The sequence below is a fragment of the Hyperolius riggenbachi genome, chromosome 7 (assembly GCF_040937935.1).
Source record: "Hyperolius riggenbachi isolate aHypRig1 chromosome 7, aHypRig1.pri, whole genome shotgun sequence".
Classification (NCBI taxonomy): domain Eukaryota; kingdom Metazoa; phylum Chordata; class Amphibia; order Anura; family Hyperoliidae; genus Hyperolius; species Hyperolius riggenbachi.
This window is the reverse complement of record NC_090652.1, coordinates 67984938-68003586: the sequence shown is the minus strand read 5'-3', so window position 1 is coordinate 68003586 and position 18649 is coordinate 67984938. Positions and strand designations below refer to the sequence as shown.

At 46.6% G+C, this 18649-nt stretch overlaps 1 protein-coding gene across 1 annotated transcript in view; it reads right to left on the bottom strand.

Annotated features, from left to right (window-relative positions):
- LOC137525544 (serine/threonine-protein kinase Nek7-like) overlaps positions 1 to 18649 on the bottom strand; it is a 77869-nt gene that overhangs the window by 29565 nt on the left and 29655 nt on the right. The window contains exons 6-7 of the mRNA XM_068246674.1: positions 16085 to 16174; positions 132 to 221 (exon numbers count right to left, since the gene is read on the bottom strand). Of these exons, the coding sequence (XP_068102775.1) occupies positions 132 to 221; positions 16085 to 16174 (180 nt within the window). The remainder of the gene's footprint in view (positions 1 to 131; positions 222 to 16084; positions 16175 to 18649) is intronic.

Here is an 18649-nt window from a genome sequence, read left to right as displayed (position 1 = left end):
GGTCCAAGGAGGCAGAGAACCACAGATCACCGAGATCCCCTCATGTCTCCTCCACACAGCGGATGAAATAGTAAGTACCAAGGGAGTTGTGGGTTATCTCAAAATTGGATCGGAATGGGTTAAATCCTTACTTTCTACTGGATTCTTCTTCTGATCCTTCTGGATTTCTCCATCTTCTATTCCAGCTTTATGTTGAAAATCTTTGACCAGAGTATTTTTCTCTGTAGATAACAGTATGGATGCATATCAATGTAACAGACACGTCTTAGGGAAAAAAATGCTGAACACTTACCAACACCTACCACAAGAGAAAGATTTGCCAGCTACGTAACTCTATTTTGCAACCTGTCTCTCTTTCCCAAAAAAAAACAAAAAAAAAAACCCAGAAATGTGTGAGACTTGATTTACACTCTATTTGCATACACATTTTTGCTTCTAGCACACACCATGCACATTTGTAAGTGTTTAAAACAGGGCCGGATTTACCATAAGGCAGTGTAGGCACGTGCCTACAGGCACTTGATGATGGAAAGGTGGCTCACTCCCCTCCCCAAGTGCCTCCCTCTTGTCTTACCTATGAAGAGTCTAAAGGCTGGTTCAGACGGACGCTTGCAGAGCGTTTACCGCAAGAGTTCGGAACGTCGAGGTAAACGCTCCCATTCAAGTGAATGGGGGCGTTTACACAGAGCTTTTGTGCGCTTTTACCCGAACGCGACGTTCGGGTCCCGATTTTCGCGAGCGTTCGAGCTGTCCCTGGAAGCGACATGTCGCTTCCAGGGAGCGGCCAACCGCGCCAGCTAATGTTCCCCTAGGGAAAAAAAATGCGACCGCATCGGAACACGACCGAAGGCTACTGAAAGCCTGACCGCGCAGCCGCCGCAACGCCCCCAGACGCGACGCTACGCAGATGTCCGTCTGAACCAGCCCTTAAGCAGAGAGTAAATGAGAGGCTACTTCACCTGGGTCTCGGCATTTCACTGAACAGGTCTCCCTTCATGGGCATCTCTAGCTAACTAATACTTGGGGGCACCTCTAGCTACTTAATACTGAGGATAGGTCTGGCTACTTAATATTAACCACTTGACGACCAGGGATTTTTTCAGTGATCGGTGCTGCGTGGGCTCTACAGCCCGCAGCACCGATCAGGAGTGCAGCAGGGCGATCAGACTACCCCCCTTTTTCCCCCACTAGGGAGATGTCCTGCTGGGTGGGTCTGATCGCCGCCGGCTGCATTTGCTTAGCGGGGGCTCTTCAAAGCCCCCCTCCGCAGCGTTCTCCGCCCTCTCGCCTGCTCCCTCCCTCTCCCTTCCCCTCTGAGCGGCGCAGGATGGATATCCGTCCTGCGCCTGATAGGATAGGCTTCCGCCTATCAGATGCCGGCGATCCCCGGCCAATCAGAGGCTGGGGATCGCCGATCTCCGTCACAACGCTGCTACGTAGCAGCGCCGTATTGATGTAAACAGCGGGGAATTCTTCCCCGCGTGTTTACATTTTGCCAGTGAGCCGCGATCGGCGGCTCTCTGGCTGTTCACGGAGACACCCTCCGTGAACTGACATGGAAAGGCCGCTCGTTCCATGGAAACCCTCAGCCAACCAGATTACGCCAATCGGCGTTAGCTGGTCGTCAAGAGGTTAAGGGGAACCTGTAGCTACCTATGTCGGGTAAGGGAGAAGTGACAGCTGTTACAGCCAGTACACTTGCAGTGCGGTTCGGCAGGTGTTTGTGGGTTTACGGGGGTGAGGTCTAGAGCGCCAGGACATCTGTGCCTATGCTCCTGTATTTTAAATCTGGGCCAGGTTTAAAATATTTACTTTAACCCCTTGTGGACCACAGTGTTAAACTCCATCTAAAGACCAGGCCATCTTTTGTAAAATAGGCCACTGCAGCTTTAAGGCCAAGCTGCAGGGCCACACAACATAGCACACAAGTAATTTCCCCTCCCCCCTTTTCCCCCACCAACAGAGCTTTCTGTTGGTGGGGTCTGATCATCCCTGAGATGTTTATTTACTTTTTATCAATATTTATTGTATTATTTTTTAAATAAATGTGTCAATTTTTTTTCCTTTTTATACAAACCCCTCCCTCCCTCCCCCCGCCAGCGTGCGCGCAATCTCCTGCAAAAGCAAGCCTGATCGGCGGTCTTAGGGCTGCCACCGCTGTCACGCCCATCAGCGTGATGCGGTCCTCAGGTAGTTAAATAAAAATGTGATTATTATAATAATTTTTTGTTTGTTTTTTTTCAAAATGGATTAAAAAAAAAAAAAACTATTCCTAGTATTTATTTTACATTTTCTGTGCAGCATTTTAGCAGTTTAAATGCAACTAAGGTTATATTTTCCATTCATTAGCCGAACTATTAGGGCCCTTTCACAAGGAGCAAAAAGATCTCAATATAACAGTCAAACAGTTGCATCACCTTCGTGTTACAGCCCTTGTAAGGCGGGGGGTTTCAGTCATTCCTCAGCATGCACGTAAACTTACACTTAGGAGGAGCAGAATTACCCCTAAGGATACTGCATCATATGCTACATCCATTATAAGGGCAGCACAGTGGCGTAGTGGTTAGCTCTCTCGCCTTGCAGCGCTGGGTCCCTGGTTCGAATCCCAGCCAGGGCACTATCTGCAAAGAGTTTGTATGTTCTCTCCGTGTCTGCGTGGGTTTCCTCCGGGCACTCCGGTTTCCTCCCACATTCCAAAAACATACAGATAAGTTAATTGGCTCCCCCTAAAAATTGGCCCTAGACTACAGTACTTACACTACATAATATAGACATATGTCAATGGTAGGGATTAGATTGTGAGCTCCTTTGAGGGACAGTTAGTGACAAGATATATATACATTGTACAGCGCTGCGTAATATGTCGGCGCTATATAAATAATAATAATAATAATAATCACCTTTTGCTTGGAAAAGCACTACTTTGTAAAGCTTACTTTTGGTATGAGAAGGTTTTTAAACACACCCATTACCAACCAATGGCTGGAACACTGAGCACACAAAGTAATATGTGTACTGTTAGTAACATTCCCATTTGCACTAATTTACCCGGTAGTAAGTGACACTTTCTTGATAAAGGGAATGCCAAGAAAACACAGGTCTGAAAGTCTTGGCCACACCAATTAACATGGAAGTGCAGGGGAAAGATGCTAGACTAAGGGGTTAATGGATGTGAATACATTGAATGTGAAATTACGTGTAATTGCATAATTGCAGGTGTAATTACAATTCACAAATGCAGTATGTTGTACGTGACATAATCACAAATACGCAATGCGTTATTGTGAAAAATTATGGGACATTTTGTGTCACTGTAACTGTCCCATTACGAGCACCTCTATCTTCCAGTGCTTTGGCTTCAGAACCTTTAGTTAGGTGGCGAGAGATAGTTCTTTCCCTTTATTGGAGAAAAGGAGGAAGGTCAGCTCAACCAGCTGGTTAAAAAGTCCAATTTTTATTGAGGAATAAGCATACTGGACAAAGCAATTAGCTCAAGCGTATCGGAGCACACAACACTCCTTAGTCATAGCTCCTTTTCCTTTACCCTTTTGTTGCCATGCACTTTTTTCAGTTTATAGATTATAAATAAAAGTAACCATTTATTAAATTCTGTTTCCAACAAGGTAGAAGGAATTAATGTTGAAAAAAATATATGATTTTTCATTGCCTTATAAATCCAATAAAAGGGATAAAGAAGCCCTCTGCAGCGCTAATTGCATTAGTTTGTTAGTTCAAACAGCTCAAACGCATCACATAATATTATCACATGGGCACATTTGAGCTCCCACTGCCGGCATCTCCATTGGATCTATTCCAATGCAGCATCAGGCCTCTCAGATTAAAGTGTCAGACTGAGTCCGACACTTGGATCTCCCCGGCACCACGCCGCGCAGGGTAATTGCATACTAGGCGGGTTGTTTGGCCCCTGCTTATGGACTGGTCACCTCCTCACTCTGGTCCGAGGAGGCAGAGAACCACAGATCACCGAGATCACCTCATGTCACCTCCAGTCAGCGGATGAAAAATTAAGTACCAAGGGAGTTGTGGGTTATCTCAAAATTGTATTGGAAAGGGTTAAATCCTTACTTTCTACTGGATTCTTCTTCTGATCCTTCTGGATTTTTCCATCTTCTATTCCGGCTTTCTGTTGAAAATCTTTGACCAGAGTATCTTTCTCTGTAGATAACAGGATGGGTGCATATCATTGTAACTAGTGTTGGGCGAACAGTGTTCGCCACTGTTCGGGTTCTGCAGAACATCACCCTGTTCGGGTGATGTTCGAGTTCGGCCAAACACCTGATGGTGTTCGGCCAAACCGTTCGGCCACATGGCCGAACTAAGAGCGCATGGCCGAACGTTCCCGAACGTTCGGCTAGCGCTGTGATTGGCCGAACGGGTCACGTGGTTCGGACTCGAACGCGCTCTGATTGGCCGAACTGTCACATGGTTCGGGTAAATAAATACCCGATCCACGTCATATTTCCGCCATTTGTCTGTGGGTTTAGCTTTGGGTAGGCAGGCAGGGTAATTCGCGCTCCAGCCACGCTAGCCAGTGTCCCCCCAGTCATTGTGTCGCTGCTGGGAATAGTAGTACACCGCTCGCTCAGCATTCTGTTTACTGCCACTCTGTGTATCTCGCTCAGCCACACTATATAGCATTCTGTTTACTGTTCTGTGTCTGCTGGGAATAGTAGTACACCGCTCGCTCAGCCACACTATATAGCATTCTGTTTACTGCCACTCTGTGTACCTCGCTCAGCCACACTATATAGCATTCTGTTTACTGTTCTGTGTCTGCTGGGAATAGTAGTACACCGCTCGCTCAGCCACACTATATAGCATTCTGTTTACTGCCACTCTGTGTCTGCTGGGAATAGTAGTACACCGCTCACCCGCCACTGTATAGCATTGTGCTCTGTGTCGCTGCTGGGAATAGTGGTACACCGCTCACCCGCCACTGTATAGCATTGTGCTCTGTGTCGCTGCTGGGAATAGTGGTACACCGCTCACCCGCCACTGTATAGCATTGTGCTCTGTGTCGCTGCTGGGAATAGTGGTACACCGCTCAGCCACACTATATAGCATTCTGTTTACTGTTCTGTGTCTGCTGGGAATAGTAGTACACCGCTCGCTCAGCCACACTATATAGCATTCTGTTTACTGCCACTCTGTGTACCTCGCTCAGCCACACTATATAGCATTCTGTTTACTGCCACTCTGTGTCTGCTGGGAATAGTAGTACACCGCTCACCCGCCACTGTATAGCATTGTGCTCTGTGTCGCTGCTGGGAATAGTGGTACACCGCTCACCCGCCACTGTATAGCATTGTGCTCTGTGTCGCTGCTGGGAATAGTGGTACACCGCTCAGCCACACTATATAGCATTCTGTTTACTGTTCTGTGTCTGTTGGGAATAGTAGTACACCGCTCGCTCAGCCACACTATATAGCATTCTGTTTACTGCCACTCTGTGTACCTCGCTCAGCCACACTATATAGCATTCTGTTTACTGCCACTCTGTGTCTGCTGAGAATAGTAGTACACCGCTCACCCGCCACTGTATAGCATTGTGCTCTGTGTCGCTGCTGGGAATAGTGGTACACCGCTCAGCCACACTATATAGCATTCTGTTTACTGTTCTGTGTCTGCTGGGAATAGTAGTACACCGCTCGCTCAGCCACACTACATAGCATTCTGTTTACTGCCACTCTGTGTACCTCACTCAGCCACACTATATAGCATTCTGTTTACTGCCACTCTGTGTCTGCTGGGAATAGTAGTACACCGCTCACCCGCCACTGTATAGCATTGTGCTCTGTGTCACTGCTGGGAATAGTGGTACACCGCTCAGCCACACTATATAGCATTCTGTTTACTGTTCTGTGTCTGCTGGGAATAGTAGTACACCGCTCGCTCAGCCACACTATATAGCATTCTGTTTACTGCCACTCTGTGTACCTCGCTCAGCCACACTATATAGCATTCTGTTTACTGCCACTCTGTGTCTGCTGGGAATAGTAGTACACCGCACACCCGCCACTGTATAGCATTGTGCTCTGTGTCGCTGCTGGGAATAGTGGTACACCGCTCAGCCACACTATATAGCATTCTGTTTACTGTTCTGTGTCTGCTGGGAATAGTAGTACACCGCTCGCTCAGCCACACTATATAGCATTCTGTTTACTGCCACTCTGTGTACCTCGCTCAGCCACACTATATAGCATTCTGTTTACTGCCACTCTGTGTCTGCTGGGAATAGTAGTACACCGCTCACCCGCCACTGTATAGCATTGTGCTCTGTGTCGCTGCTGGGAATAGTGGTACACCGCTCACCCGCCACTGTATAGCATTGTGCTCTGTGTCGCTGCTGGGAATAGTGGTACACCGCTCAGCCACACTATATAGCATTCTGTTTACTGTTCTGTGTCTGTTGGGAATAGTAGTACACCGCTCGCTCAGCCACACTATATAGCATTCTGTTTACTGCCACTCTGTGTACCTCGCTCAGCCACACTATATAGCATTCTGTTTACTGCCACTCTGTGTCTGCTGGGAATAGTAGTACACTGCTCACCCGCCACTGTATAGCATTGTGCTCTGTGTCGCTGCTGGGAATAGTGGTACACCGCTCAGCCACACTATATAGCATTCTGTTTACTGTTCTGTGTCTGCTGGGAATAGTAGTACACCGCTCGCTCAGCCACACTACATAGCATTCTGTTTACTGCCACTCTGTGTACCTCACTCAGCCACACTATATAGCATTCTGTTTACTGCCACTCTGTGTCTGCTGGGAATAGTAGTACACCGCTCACCCGCCACTGTATAGCATTGTGCTCTGTGTCACTGCTGGGAATAGTGGTACACCGCTCAGCCACACTATATAGCATTCTGTTTACTGTTCTGTGTCTGCTGGGAATAGTAGTACACCGCTCGCTCAGCCACACTATATAGCATTCTGTTTACTGCCACTCTGTGTACCTCGCTCAGCCACACTATATAGCATTCTGTTTACTGCCACTCTGTGTCTGCTGGGAATAGTAGTACACCGCACACCCGCCACTGTATAGCATTGTGCTCTGTGTCGCTGCTGGGAATAGTGGTACACCGCTCAGCCACACTATATAGCATTCTGTTTACTGTTCTGTGTCTGCGGGGAATAGTAGTACACCGCTCGCTCAGCCACACTATATAGCATTCTGTTTACTGCCACTCTGTGTACCTCGCTCAGCCACACTATATAGCATTCTGTTTACTGCCACTCTGTGTCTGCTGGGAATAGTAGTACACCACTCACCCGCCACTGTATAGCATTGTGCTCTGTGTCGCTGCTGGGAATAGTGGTACACCGCTCACCCGCCACTGTATAGCATTGTGCTCTGTGTCGCTGCTGGGAATAGTGGTACACCGCTCACCTGCCACTGTATAGCATTGTGCTCTGTGTCGCTGCTGGGAATAGTGGTACACCGCTCACCCGCCACTGTATAGCATTGTGCTCTGTGTCGCTGCTGGGAATAGTGGTACACCGCTCACCCGCCACTGTATAGCATTTCTGTACTGCCACTGTACTGCTGCCAGTCAGCGTGTACTTTAAGGATAAGTGAAATGAGGAAGAAATCCGGTGAAAGAGGGAGGGGCAAGGGAAGAGGTGTTTCCCCTGACGGTTCACGTACAGGCCACAGGGGAGCACCCAAGAAAACCCACTCAATACCGCCCATGTTGTCCAGGACAACAACCCTCACAAATCCAAAAGAACAGGACCAGATAATTACTTGGATGACCTCTCAAGCGTCCAGCAGTGGGTTAAGCAGCACCAGCACATCACGCACGAGGTCCGAGTCCTCAGCCAGTTACAAGGAGCCAGTGGGCACAAAGCTGACACAACCGGCAGCGACACCACGCACACAACTGCCAGATAACCAGTCCGATAAATTACCTCAGGACATAATGGGGTATTCGCAGGAGCTATTCCCAGCCCAACAAACTTCCACCTTTCAAAGGTCAATGGAGGAACAGCCAGAAATGTTGTGCCCGGATTCACAACCATTAACTGTGGGAAATGCACCGCGCACTGAAACACAAGGCGAGTCCGAGGAGGACTCGGAAACCCAAATCCCAGATCAAGTTGGGCAGGAGGGGTTGTAATTGCAGGAGGTCGGCCGACAAGATCTGGAAGACGATGTTGGAGTGAACTGCGCAGAGGTTGTTCTGGGGAGCTCTACTCCACGGCGGCGGCCCCCCACAATGACATATGATGAGTTTGAGGAGATGGAAGAGGAGGGTACGGACAATGTGGACAGAGACCCAGATTTTGTTTGTGAACGAGAACATCGCCGTCGTAGCAGCAGCACAGATGAGTCTGTTGAAGAACCCACTGCTGCACGAGTTCGCCTTGTGCCACAAGGTAGGCGGCGCGCAATTTCAGGCACCACAAGCGTGGAAGTTCAAGTGAGAGGCAAAAGAGGAGCAAACAGAAATCGCCAGCAAGGTCTGGGCTTTCTTTGAAGACTGCACTGAGGATGTTACCATGACGATTTGCAAGGTGTGCAAGACCCGCCTGAGCAGGGGGAAAAGTATTAACAACTTCTCCACCACCAGCATGAGCCGCCACATGCTATCCAAACATCCCACTCTGTGGGCAAACGCGGCAGGACAGGGTACCAGCAACACTGCCTCCCTTGGGTTCACCAGACTCACCACCAGACCCGCCTCAGCAGCAGCAGTAGCCCAGCCATTGCGTGGTTCACAACATTCACAAACATCAGACGACGCTGACACTGTCACTTTCCGGAGTAGTGCTCTTGAGGTCTCCCAGTGTTCATCAAACACAACAACCAACAGCCCTTCCATGTGCAGCGCTACGGTTCAGTTGTCTGTGTCGGAGATGTTTGAGCGCAAGAGGAAATTGCCAGCAAATGACCCCCGGGCCGTGGCAGTAACAGCCAGCATAGCCAAGCTTCTGGCCTGCGAAATGCTGCCATATCGAGTGGTGGAGACAAACAGCTTCAAGGGCATGATGTCAGTGGCCATCCCACATTACGTGGTTCCCAGCCGCTACCACTTTGCGCGCTCTGCAGTGCCTGAGTTGCATGAGCACGTGGTCAGCAAAATAACCCGAAGCTTGAAGAATGCCGTTGCCTGCAAGGTTCACCTCACCACTGACACCTGGACGAGTGCGTTCGGCCAGGGTCGATACATCTCCCTTACCGCGCACTGGGTGAACCTTGTGGAGCCTGGCAGCGATTCCTCACCTGCTATGGCGCGGGTGTTGCCCACGCCGCAAACAGCTGCACCGCCGTCCCTCCCACTGGATAACAACAGCAGCACCTACCTCTCTGACTCCTTCTCCTCCAACGCATCTCAAAGCTGTACCTCATCCGGAAACGCTAACCCAGCAGCAGTAGGATCATGGAAGCAGTGCAGCACAGCTGTTGGCATGCGTCAGCAAGCGTTGCTGAAGCTGATCTGCCTTGGGGATAAGCAGCACACAGGGGAGGAAATTTGGAGGGGAATAAAGGAACAGACGGATTTGTGGCTGGCACCGCTGGACCTGAAACCGGGCATGGTTGTGTGTGATAATGGGAGTAATCTCATTCGCGCTTTAAGGTTGGCTAAGCTGACACACATCCCTTGCCTGGCGCACGTGATGAACCTAGTAGTTCAGCGGTTCCTGAGGACATACCCAGTGGCCGATCTTCTGTTGAAGGTGCGACGAGTGGCCAAACATTGCAGAAATTCCAGTACTGCTTCGGGGGCACTCGCCAAGATGCAGGAGCGCTTCAATCTCCCCCACCATCGCTTGCTGTGTGATGTCCCTACGCGCTGGAATTATACGCTGCACATGCTAGCCCGCTTTTGCGAGCAGAAGAGTGCAGTGGTCCAGTACATGATGGCGCAGTACCGAGGCGCATCCGGACAGCTGCCAAGCTTCTGTGGATCCGATTGGGCCAACATGTTGGACCTCTGCCAAGTCCTCCAAAATTTTAAGCAATCCACGTTGCTTGTGAGCAGTGACAACTCTTCAGTCAGCATTACCATACCACTGCTGTGTTTACTAAAGAGGTCAATGTTGAAAATCAAGGAAACAGCTGTCATGATGCAACTGGGGGAACCAACATCAGGCCATCCGCCTCAGGAAACGCTGGCCCCAGCAGCTATGACGAAGAAGAGGAGGAGGAACAGCTGGAGTTGGAGCAGGAATTTCCTGCCACCACTGACGAGGGCCAGAGCGGTGCACGTTGGACTTCCACAATTCAGTGCGAATGGTCAGCAGAAGCAGACCAGGAAGAAGGTGACGACTATGATGCATCACAACAACTATCACAACGCTCACAAGAGGATGATAAGGATTCTGGCAGGACTCTGGCACACATGGCTCAATTCATGCTAGACTGCATTGAACGCGATCCATGCATTGTGAGCATTCTGGACAACACCAATTACTGGGTTTATACCCTTCTGGATCCACGGTACAAACACAATGTTCCAAAACTGCTTGAAGAAAGAGTCAGACAGGTCAAAATGGAAGAATACCAGCAGGCCCTTGTGGAGACTTTAGAGAGGAGATTGACATCCTCCCCCTCCTCTAGCCAGTTGTACGCCGACAGACTGACTTCCGCAAACCCAGGACAATCAGGAGGGCAGCAAACAACACAAGCCGCAGCTAGTGCCCAAAAGGGAATGGTATCGGCAGTGTCCTTGGAGTGGGAAAATTTTATGACACCCATGCAGCAGCAGCCCACAGAACAGCAAGCGTGCAGATCCACCTCCAACACCGATCGCCTGGAGAAGATGGTCAAGGACTACATGTCAGATGGCGTAGCTGTGTTGAACAATCCATCTGCACCCTTCAACTATTGGGTATCGAAGCTAGACACCTGGCACGAACTGGCAATGTACGCAATAGAGGTGCTGGCTTGCCCGGCAGCCAGCGTTATGTCAGAACGCTGTTTCAGTGCTGCAGGAGGCATCGTCACAGATCGGCGTATCCGCCTCTCCACAGAAAATGCAGACCGTCTGACTCAAATTAAAATGAATCAATCCTGGATTGGAAACGACTACGCAACACTCCTGGACCCCAACCAAGTAACATGAACAATGACCATCTGTGATGGGTTAGCGTTTCCAGTCCCTGTTTATTGAACCTCTCATCTTTATTACATTTATGACTGCATGGAGGCAAAAAGCATTGCTATATCCGCACGCTATTTGTCCTCATGCAAGGCCTGGGATGTTGTGTCTCAAAAAGCGTGGCCTTCTCCTCCTGCGGCTCCTCCTGTTCCCTCACGTGTGCTGCTGCTGCTGCTGGGTTAGCGTTTCTGGTCCCTGTTTATTGAACCTCTCATCTTTATTACATTTATGACTGCATGGCGGCAAAAAGCATTGCTATATCCGCACGCTATTTGTCCTCATGCAAGGCCTGGGATGTTGTGTCTCAAAAAGCGTGGCCTTCTCCTCCTGCGCCTCCTCCTGTTCCCTCACGTGTGCTGCTGCTGCTGCTGGGTTAGCGTTTCCGGTCCCTGTTTATTGAACCTCTCATCTTTATTACATTTATGACTGCATGGCGGCAAAAAGCATTGCTATATCCGCACGCTATTTGTCCTCATGCAAGGCCTGGGATGTTGTGTCTCAAAAAGCGTGGCCTTCTCCTCCTGCGGCTCCTCCTGTTCCCTCACGTGTGCTGCTGCTGCTGGGTTAGCGTTTCCGGTCCCTGTTTATTGAACCTCTCATCTTTATTACATTTATGACTGCATGGCGGCAAAAAGCATTGCTATATCCGCACGCTATTTGTCCTCATGCAAGGCCTGGGATGTTGTGTCTCAAAAAGCGTGGCCTTCTCCTCCTGCGCCTCCTCCTGTTCCCTCACGTGTGCTGCTGCTGCTGCTGCTGGGTTAGCGTTTCCGGTCCCTGTTTATTGAACCTCTCATATTTATTACATTTATGACTGCATGGCAGCAAAAAGCATTGCTATATCCGCACGCTATTTGTCCTCATGCAAGGCCTGGGATGTTGTGTCTCAAAAAGCGTGGCCTTCTCCTTCTGCGGCTCCTCCTGTTCCCTCACGTGTGCTGCTGCTGCTGCTGGGTTAGCCTTTCCGGTCCCTGTTTATTGAACCTCTCATCTTTATTACATTTATGACTGCATGGCGGCAAAAAGCATTGCTATATCCGCACGCTATTTGTCCTCATGCAAGGCCTGGGATGTTGTGTCTCAAAAAGCGTGGCCTTCTCCTCCTGCGGCTCCTCCTGTTCCCTCATGTGTGCTGCTGCTGCTGCTGCTGGTTAGCGTTTCCGGTCCCTGTTTATTGAACCTCTCATCTTTATTACATTTATGAATGCATGGCGGCAAAAAGCATTGCTATATCCGCACGCTATTTGTCCTCATGCAAGGCCTGGGATGTTGTGTCTCAAAAAGCGTGGCCTTCTCCTCCTGCGCCTCCTCCTGTTCCATCACGTGTTCTGCTGCTTGTGCTGGGTTAGCGTTACCGGTCCCTTTTCCTGGAACCTCTTCTCTGTATTACATTTATGACTGCATGGCGACAAAAAGCATGTTACCTGTGCAAAGAAACATGACATTTTCCACATTTAAAAGACAGTTTTTCCTTTGCAACTTTACAATCAATTTTCTCAAAAACTATAAGCTCTTTTTCAAATATTTTTTTTCCTCTTGTACCCACTCCCAAGGTGCACATACCCTGCAAATTTGGGGTATGTAGCATGTAAGGAAGCTTTACAAAGCACGAAAGTTCGGGTCCCCATTGACTTCCATTATGTTCGGAGTTCGGCGCGAACACCCGAACATCGCGGCGATGTTCGGCGAACGTTCGCGAACCCGAACATCTAGGTGTTCGCCCAACACTAATTGTAACAGACACGTCTTAGGAAAAAAAATACTAAACACTTACCAACACCTACCACAAGAGAAAGATTTGCCAGCTACGTAACTCTATTTTGCAACCTGTCTCTCTTTCCCAAAAAAACCCAGAAATGTGTGAGACTTGATGTACACTATATTTGCATACACATTTTTGCTTCCAGCACACACCATGCACATTTGTAAGTGTTTAACCACTTTGAATCCCTTGCTACGCTTATCTACTCCCCACAAAACTTCATCTGAAGCTCAGGGGAGTAGATAGGCGTACTTGTGGTAAACAGTGTGCTGTATGCCCAATAAGCTATCTGATTATGTATATAGGGTATCATTTTAACCGTGACAAGTGAGAGAATAGATTTTGTGGTGTTTGACAACTGAGGGCTAAGTCATGTGATTTTTTTTTCCGGAAAACTGAATGAAAAGCAATAAAACTGTTATTTTCATGTACTCTATACCCCTAAATAAATACTTGTAAAAAAAAAACAAAAGTGACAGCATTGAAAAGAGAATACATAGTTACCCTAGGGACTTAGCTTTTAAAATATGTATGCCATGAGAGTGTATTACTGTTAATCATGAAGATAAGGGCTTTTAATTACTGATAGAGTACAATGAGAAAAAAAAACACAAACCAGAAACTAATATATTATCGTCATACATTATACTAGGAACATTATTTAAATGTTGAGATAAGCAGGATAAATTAGCAAATACAATGTGTGGGTTTTACCTATGGTAACATTGTTTATTTGAAAACTATAGTGGATGGAAATGGAGCAATAGTGTATTTTTTCTTTTTTTTCTCATTTTTCCCTTTAAAATGCACAGATAATAACATAATTACTAAAAGCAAATATCACCCTCACAAAGCATAATTTGTGGCAAAAAAAAACAAGATATAGATCATTTACATCTGATGAGTAGCAATAAAGTTATTGGTGAATGAATGGGAGGAGAGCTGAAATGTGAAAATTGATCTGGTTATTAAGCAAAAAACCCTGTGGTGCTGAAGTGGTTAAAACAGGACCGGATTTACCATAAGGCACTGAAGGCACGTGCCTACAGGCGCTTGATAATGGGAAGGTGGCTCACTCGTCTCCCCAAGTGCCTCCCTCCTGTCTTACCTATGAAGAGTCTCAAGCAGAAAGTAAATGAGAGGCTACTTCACCTGGGTCTCGGCATTTCACTGAACAAGTCTCCCTTCGTGGGCATCTCTAGCTACCTAATACTTGGGGGCACCTCTAGCTACTTAATACTGAGGATAGCTCTGGCTACCTAATATTAAGGGGCACCTGTAGCTACCTATGTCGGGTAAGGGAGAAGTGACAGCTGTTACAGCCAGTACACTTGCAGTGCGGTTTGGCAGGTGTTTGTGGGTTTACGGGGGTGAGGTCTAGAGTGCCAGGCCATCTGTGCCTATGCTCCTGTGTTGTAAATCCAGGCCTGGTTTAAAATATTTACTTTAACCCCTTGAGGACCACAGTGTTAAACTCCCTCTAAAGACCAGGCAATTTTTTGTAAAATAGGCCACTGCAGCTTTAAGGTCAAGCTGCAGGGTCACACAACACAGCACACAAGTGATTCCCCTCCCCTCTTTTCCCCCACCAACAGAGCTTTCTGTTGGTGGGGTCTGATCATCCCCCAGATGTTTATATACTTTTTATCAATATTTATTGTATTATTTTTTAAATAAATGTCTATTTTATTCTTATCATACAAACCCCTCCCTCCCCCCGCCAGCGTGCGCGCAATCTCCTGCAAAAGCAAGCCCCAGGACTTTACGCCGATCAACGGTCTTAGGGCTGTCACCGCTGTCACGCCCATCAGCGTGATGCGGTCATCAGGTAGTTAAATACAAATCTGATTATTATTATTATAATTGCTTTTTTTTTTTTTTTTTTTTCAAAATGGATTAAAAAAAATAAAACTGTTCCTATTCTTTATTTTACATTTTCTGTGCAGCATTTTAGCAGTTTAAATGCAACTACGGTTATATTTTCCATTCATTAGCCGAACTATTAGGGCCCTTTAACAAGGAGCAAAAAGATCTCAATATAACAGCCAAAAAGTTGCATCACCTTTTGCTTGGAAAAGCACTACTTTGTAAAGCTTACTTTTGATATGAGAAGGTTATAAACACATCCATTACCAACCAATGGCTGGAACACTGAGCACACTAAGTAATGTGTGTACTGTTAGTAACATTCCCATTTGCACTAATTTACCCGGTAGTAAGTGACACTTTCTTGATGAAGGAAATGCCAAGAAAACACAGGTCTGAAAGTCTTGGCCACACCAATTATCATGGAAGTGCAGGGGGAAGATGCTAGACTAAGGGGTTAATGGATGTGAATACATTGAATGTGAAATTACGTGTAATTGCATAATTACAGGTGTTATTACATTTCACAAACGTAGTATGTTGTACGTGACATAATCACAATTACGCAATGTGTTATTGTGAAAAATTATGGGAAAATTTGTGTCACCGTAACTGTCCCATTACGAGCACCGCTATCTTCCAGTGCTTTGGCTTCCAGAACCTTTAGTTAGGTGATGAGAGGTAGTTATTTTCCTTTATTGAGGAATAAGCATACTGGACAAAGGAATTAACTCAAGCGTATCGGAGCACACAACACTCCTTAGTCTTAGCTCCTTTTCCTTTACCCTTTTGTTGCCATACACTTTTTTTCAGTTTATAGATTATAAATACAATTAACCATTGATTAAATTCTGTTTCCAACAAGGTAGAAGGAATTAATGTAGAATTTTTTTTTTTTTTTACTGCCTTCTAAATCCAATAAAAGAGATAAAGAAGCCCTTTGCAGCGCTAATTGCATTAGTTTGTTAGTTCAAACAGCTCAAAAGCATCACATAATATTATTACATGGGCACATTTGGGCTCCCACTGCCGGCATCTCCATTGGATCGATTCCAATGCAGCATCAGGCCTCTCAGATTAAAGTGTCAGACTGAGTCCGACACTTGGATCTCACCGGCACCACGCCGCGCAGTGTAATAGCGTACTAGGCGGGGTTGTTTGGCCCATGCTTATGGACTGGTCACCTCCTCACACTGGTCTGAGGAGGCAGAGAACCACAGATCACCGAGATCACCTCATGTCTCCTCCACTCAGTGGATGAAAAATTAAGTACCAAGGGAGTTGTGGGTTATCTCAAAATTGGATCGGAAAGGGTTAAATCCTTACTTTCTACTGGATTTTTCTTCTGATCCTTCTGGATTTTTCCATCTTCAATTCCAGCTTTCTGTTGAAAATCTTTGACCAGAGTATCTTTCTCTGTAGATAACAGGATGGATGCATATCATTGTAACAGACACGCCTTAGGGAAAAATACTAAACACTTACCAACACCTACCACAAGAGAAAGATTTGCCAGCTACGTAACTCTATTTTTCAACCTGTCTCTTTCAAAAAGACTTGATTTACACTATATTTGCATACACATTTTTGCTTCCAGCACACGCCATGCACATTTGTAAGTGTTTAAAACAGGGCCGGATTTACCATAAGGCACTGTAGGCACGTGCCTACAGGCGCTTGATGATGGAAAGGTGGCTCACTCGTCTCCCCAAGTGCCTCCCTCTTGTCTTGCCTATGAAGAGTCTTAAGCAGAGTGTAAATGAGAGGCTACTTCACCTGGGTCTCGGCATTTCACTGAACAGGTCTCCCTTCATGGGCATCTCTAGCTACCTAATACTTGGGGGCACCTCTAGCTACTTAATACTGAGGGTACCTCTGGCTACCTAATATTAAGGGGCACCTGAAGCTACCTATGTTGGGTAAGAGAGAAGTGACAGCTGTTACAGCCAGTACACTTGCAGTGCGGTTTGGCAGGTGTTTGTGGGTTTACGGGGGTGAGGTCTAGAGCGCCAGGCCTTCTGTGCCTATAGGCTCCTGTGTTGTAAATCCAGGCCTGGTTTAAAATACTTACTTTAACCTCTTGAGGACCACAGTGTTAAACTCCCTCTAAAGACCAGGCCATCTTTTGTAAAATAGGCCACTGCAGCTTTAAGGCCAAGCTGTAGGGCCACACAACACAGCACACAAGTGATCCCCCCCCCTTTTATCCCCACCAACAGAGCTTTCTGTTAGTGGGGTATGATCGTCCCCAGATGTTTATTTTCTTTTTTATCAATATTTATTGTATTATTTATTAAATAAATGTGTCTATTTTTTTTTCTTTTTATACAAACCCCTCCCTCCCCCCGCCAGCGTGAGCACAATCTCCTGCAAAAGCAAGCCCCAGGACTTTACGCAGAACGGCGGTCTTAGGGCTGCCACCGCTGTCACGCCCATCGGTGTGATGCGGTCCTCAGGTAGTTAAATAAAAATGTGATTATTATTATAATTGTTTGTTTTTTTTGTTTTTTTTTTTTCAAAATGGATTAAAGAAAAAAACAAACAAAACTGTTCCTAGTATTTATTTTACATTTTCTGTGCAGCATGTTAGCAGTTAAAATGCAACTACGGTTATATTTTACATTCATTAGCCAAACTATTAGGGCCCTTTCACATGGAGCAAAAATATCTCAATATAACAGTCAAAAAGTTGCATCACCTTTTGCTTGGAAAAGCACTACTTTGTAAGGCTTACTTTTGATATGAGAAGGTTATAAACACACCCCATACCACCCAATGGCTGGAACACTGAGCACACTAAGCAATATGTGTACTGTTAGTAACATTCCCATTTGCAGCAATTTACCCGGTAGTAACTGACACTTTCTTGATAAAGGGAATGCCAAGAAAACACAGGTCTGAAAGTCTTGGCCACACCAATTAACATGGAAGTGCAGGGGGAAGATGCTAGACTAAGGGGTTTTATCTCTTCCCTGCTTTCAGAAGCCATTTACTGACAGGAAAGTGTTTTATGGCTGAATTACTTATGCTAAAGTCTGACCCAGTCTGACCCAGTCCTGACCCGGACAGAAACTGTCACTTGCATACCTAATGTTAATGTTTAGCTCTTTCAGGCCTAGCTATCTGTGTGCTTGGCACTATACAGACACAATTCTATGTCATCATGACACATGCCCCTTCGGTTGTCCTTTAAGAGGGTCTGCAATGTGGCTGATATTTCCTGAGGCACCTTTCACACCAGGACATTTTCATTGTGTTGCGCTACCCTTTTTACCGCAGGGTAAAGCAATGAAAGTCAATGGGACATTTCAGTTCGGATGTGATGTGACGCGAAAGCATCAGCGCATTACTGTTCTACATTCACAGCAATGTGTGGCAACCGGAAATTATGTAAGTGAACAGCAACGTGCATGTTTCTGACTGAAGTCTGACTGGATTGGCTGCAAACCTGTTTCAGGTGTGTTATTCAGACACTACTGTAGCCATAGAGATTAGTAGAGCTGCCAGACAACTGGTATTGTTTAACCACTTAGTGACAAGCTGACTTATAAAAACGTCCTGCTAGAGCCTCTTAATGGCTCCAGGACGCTTTGATAAGTCAGACGGTGCTGCTGCTGTGCGCGTGCACCCCACACGTGCACGTGCATTCCCGTGCACGTGAAAATAGTGAAAAAAACACCCACCAAAGAAAAAATACACCTATATTTCCAAATACTATATTGTCACCATACTTTGTACTAGGGACATAATTAAAATCTTGTGATAACCAGGACAAATAAGATAAAATGTGTGGGTTTTATGTACAGTAGCAGTGTTTATATTGAAACTATAGGGCATGAAATTGGAGAAATGGTGTAATTTTTCATTTTTTCCTTGTTTTTCCCTTTAAAA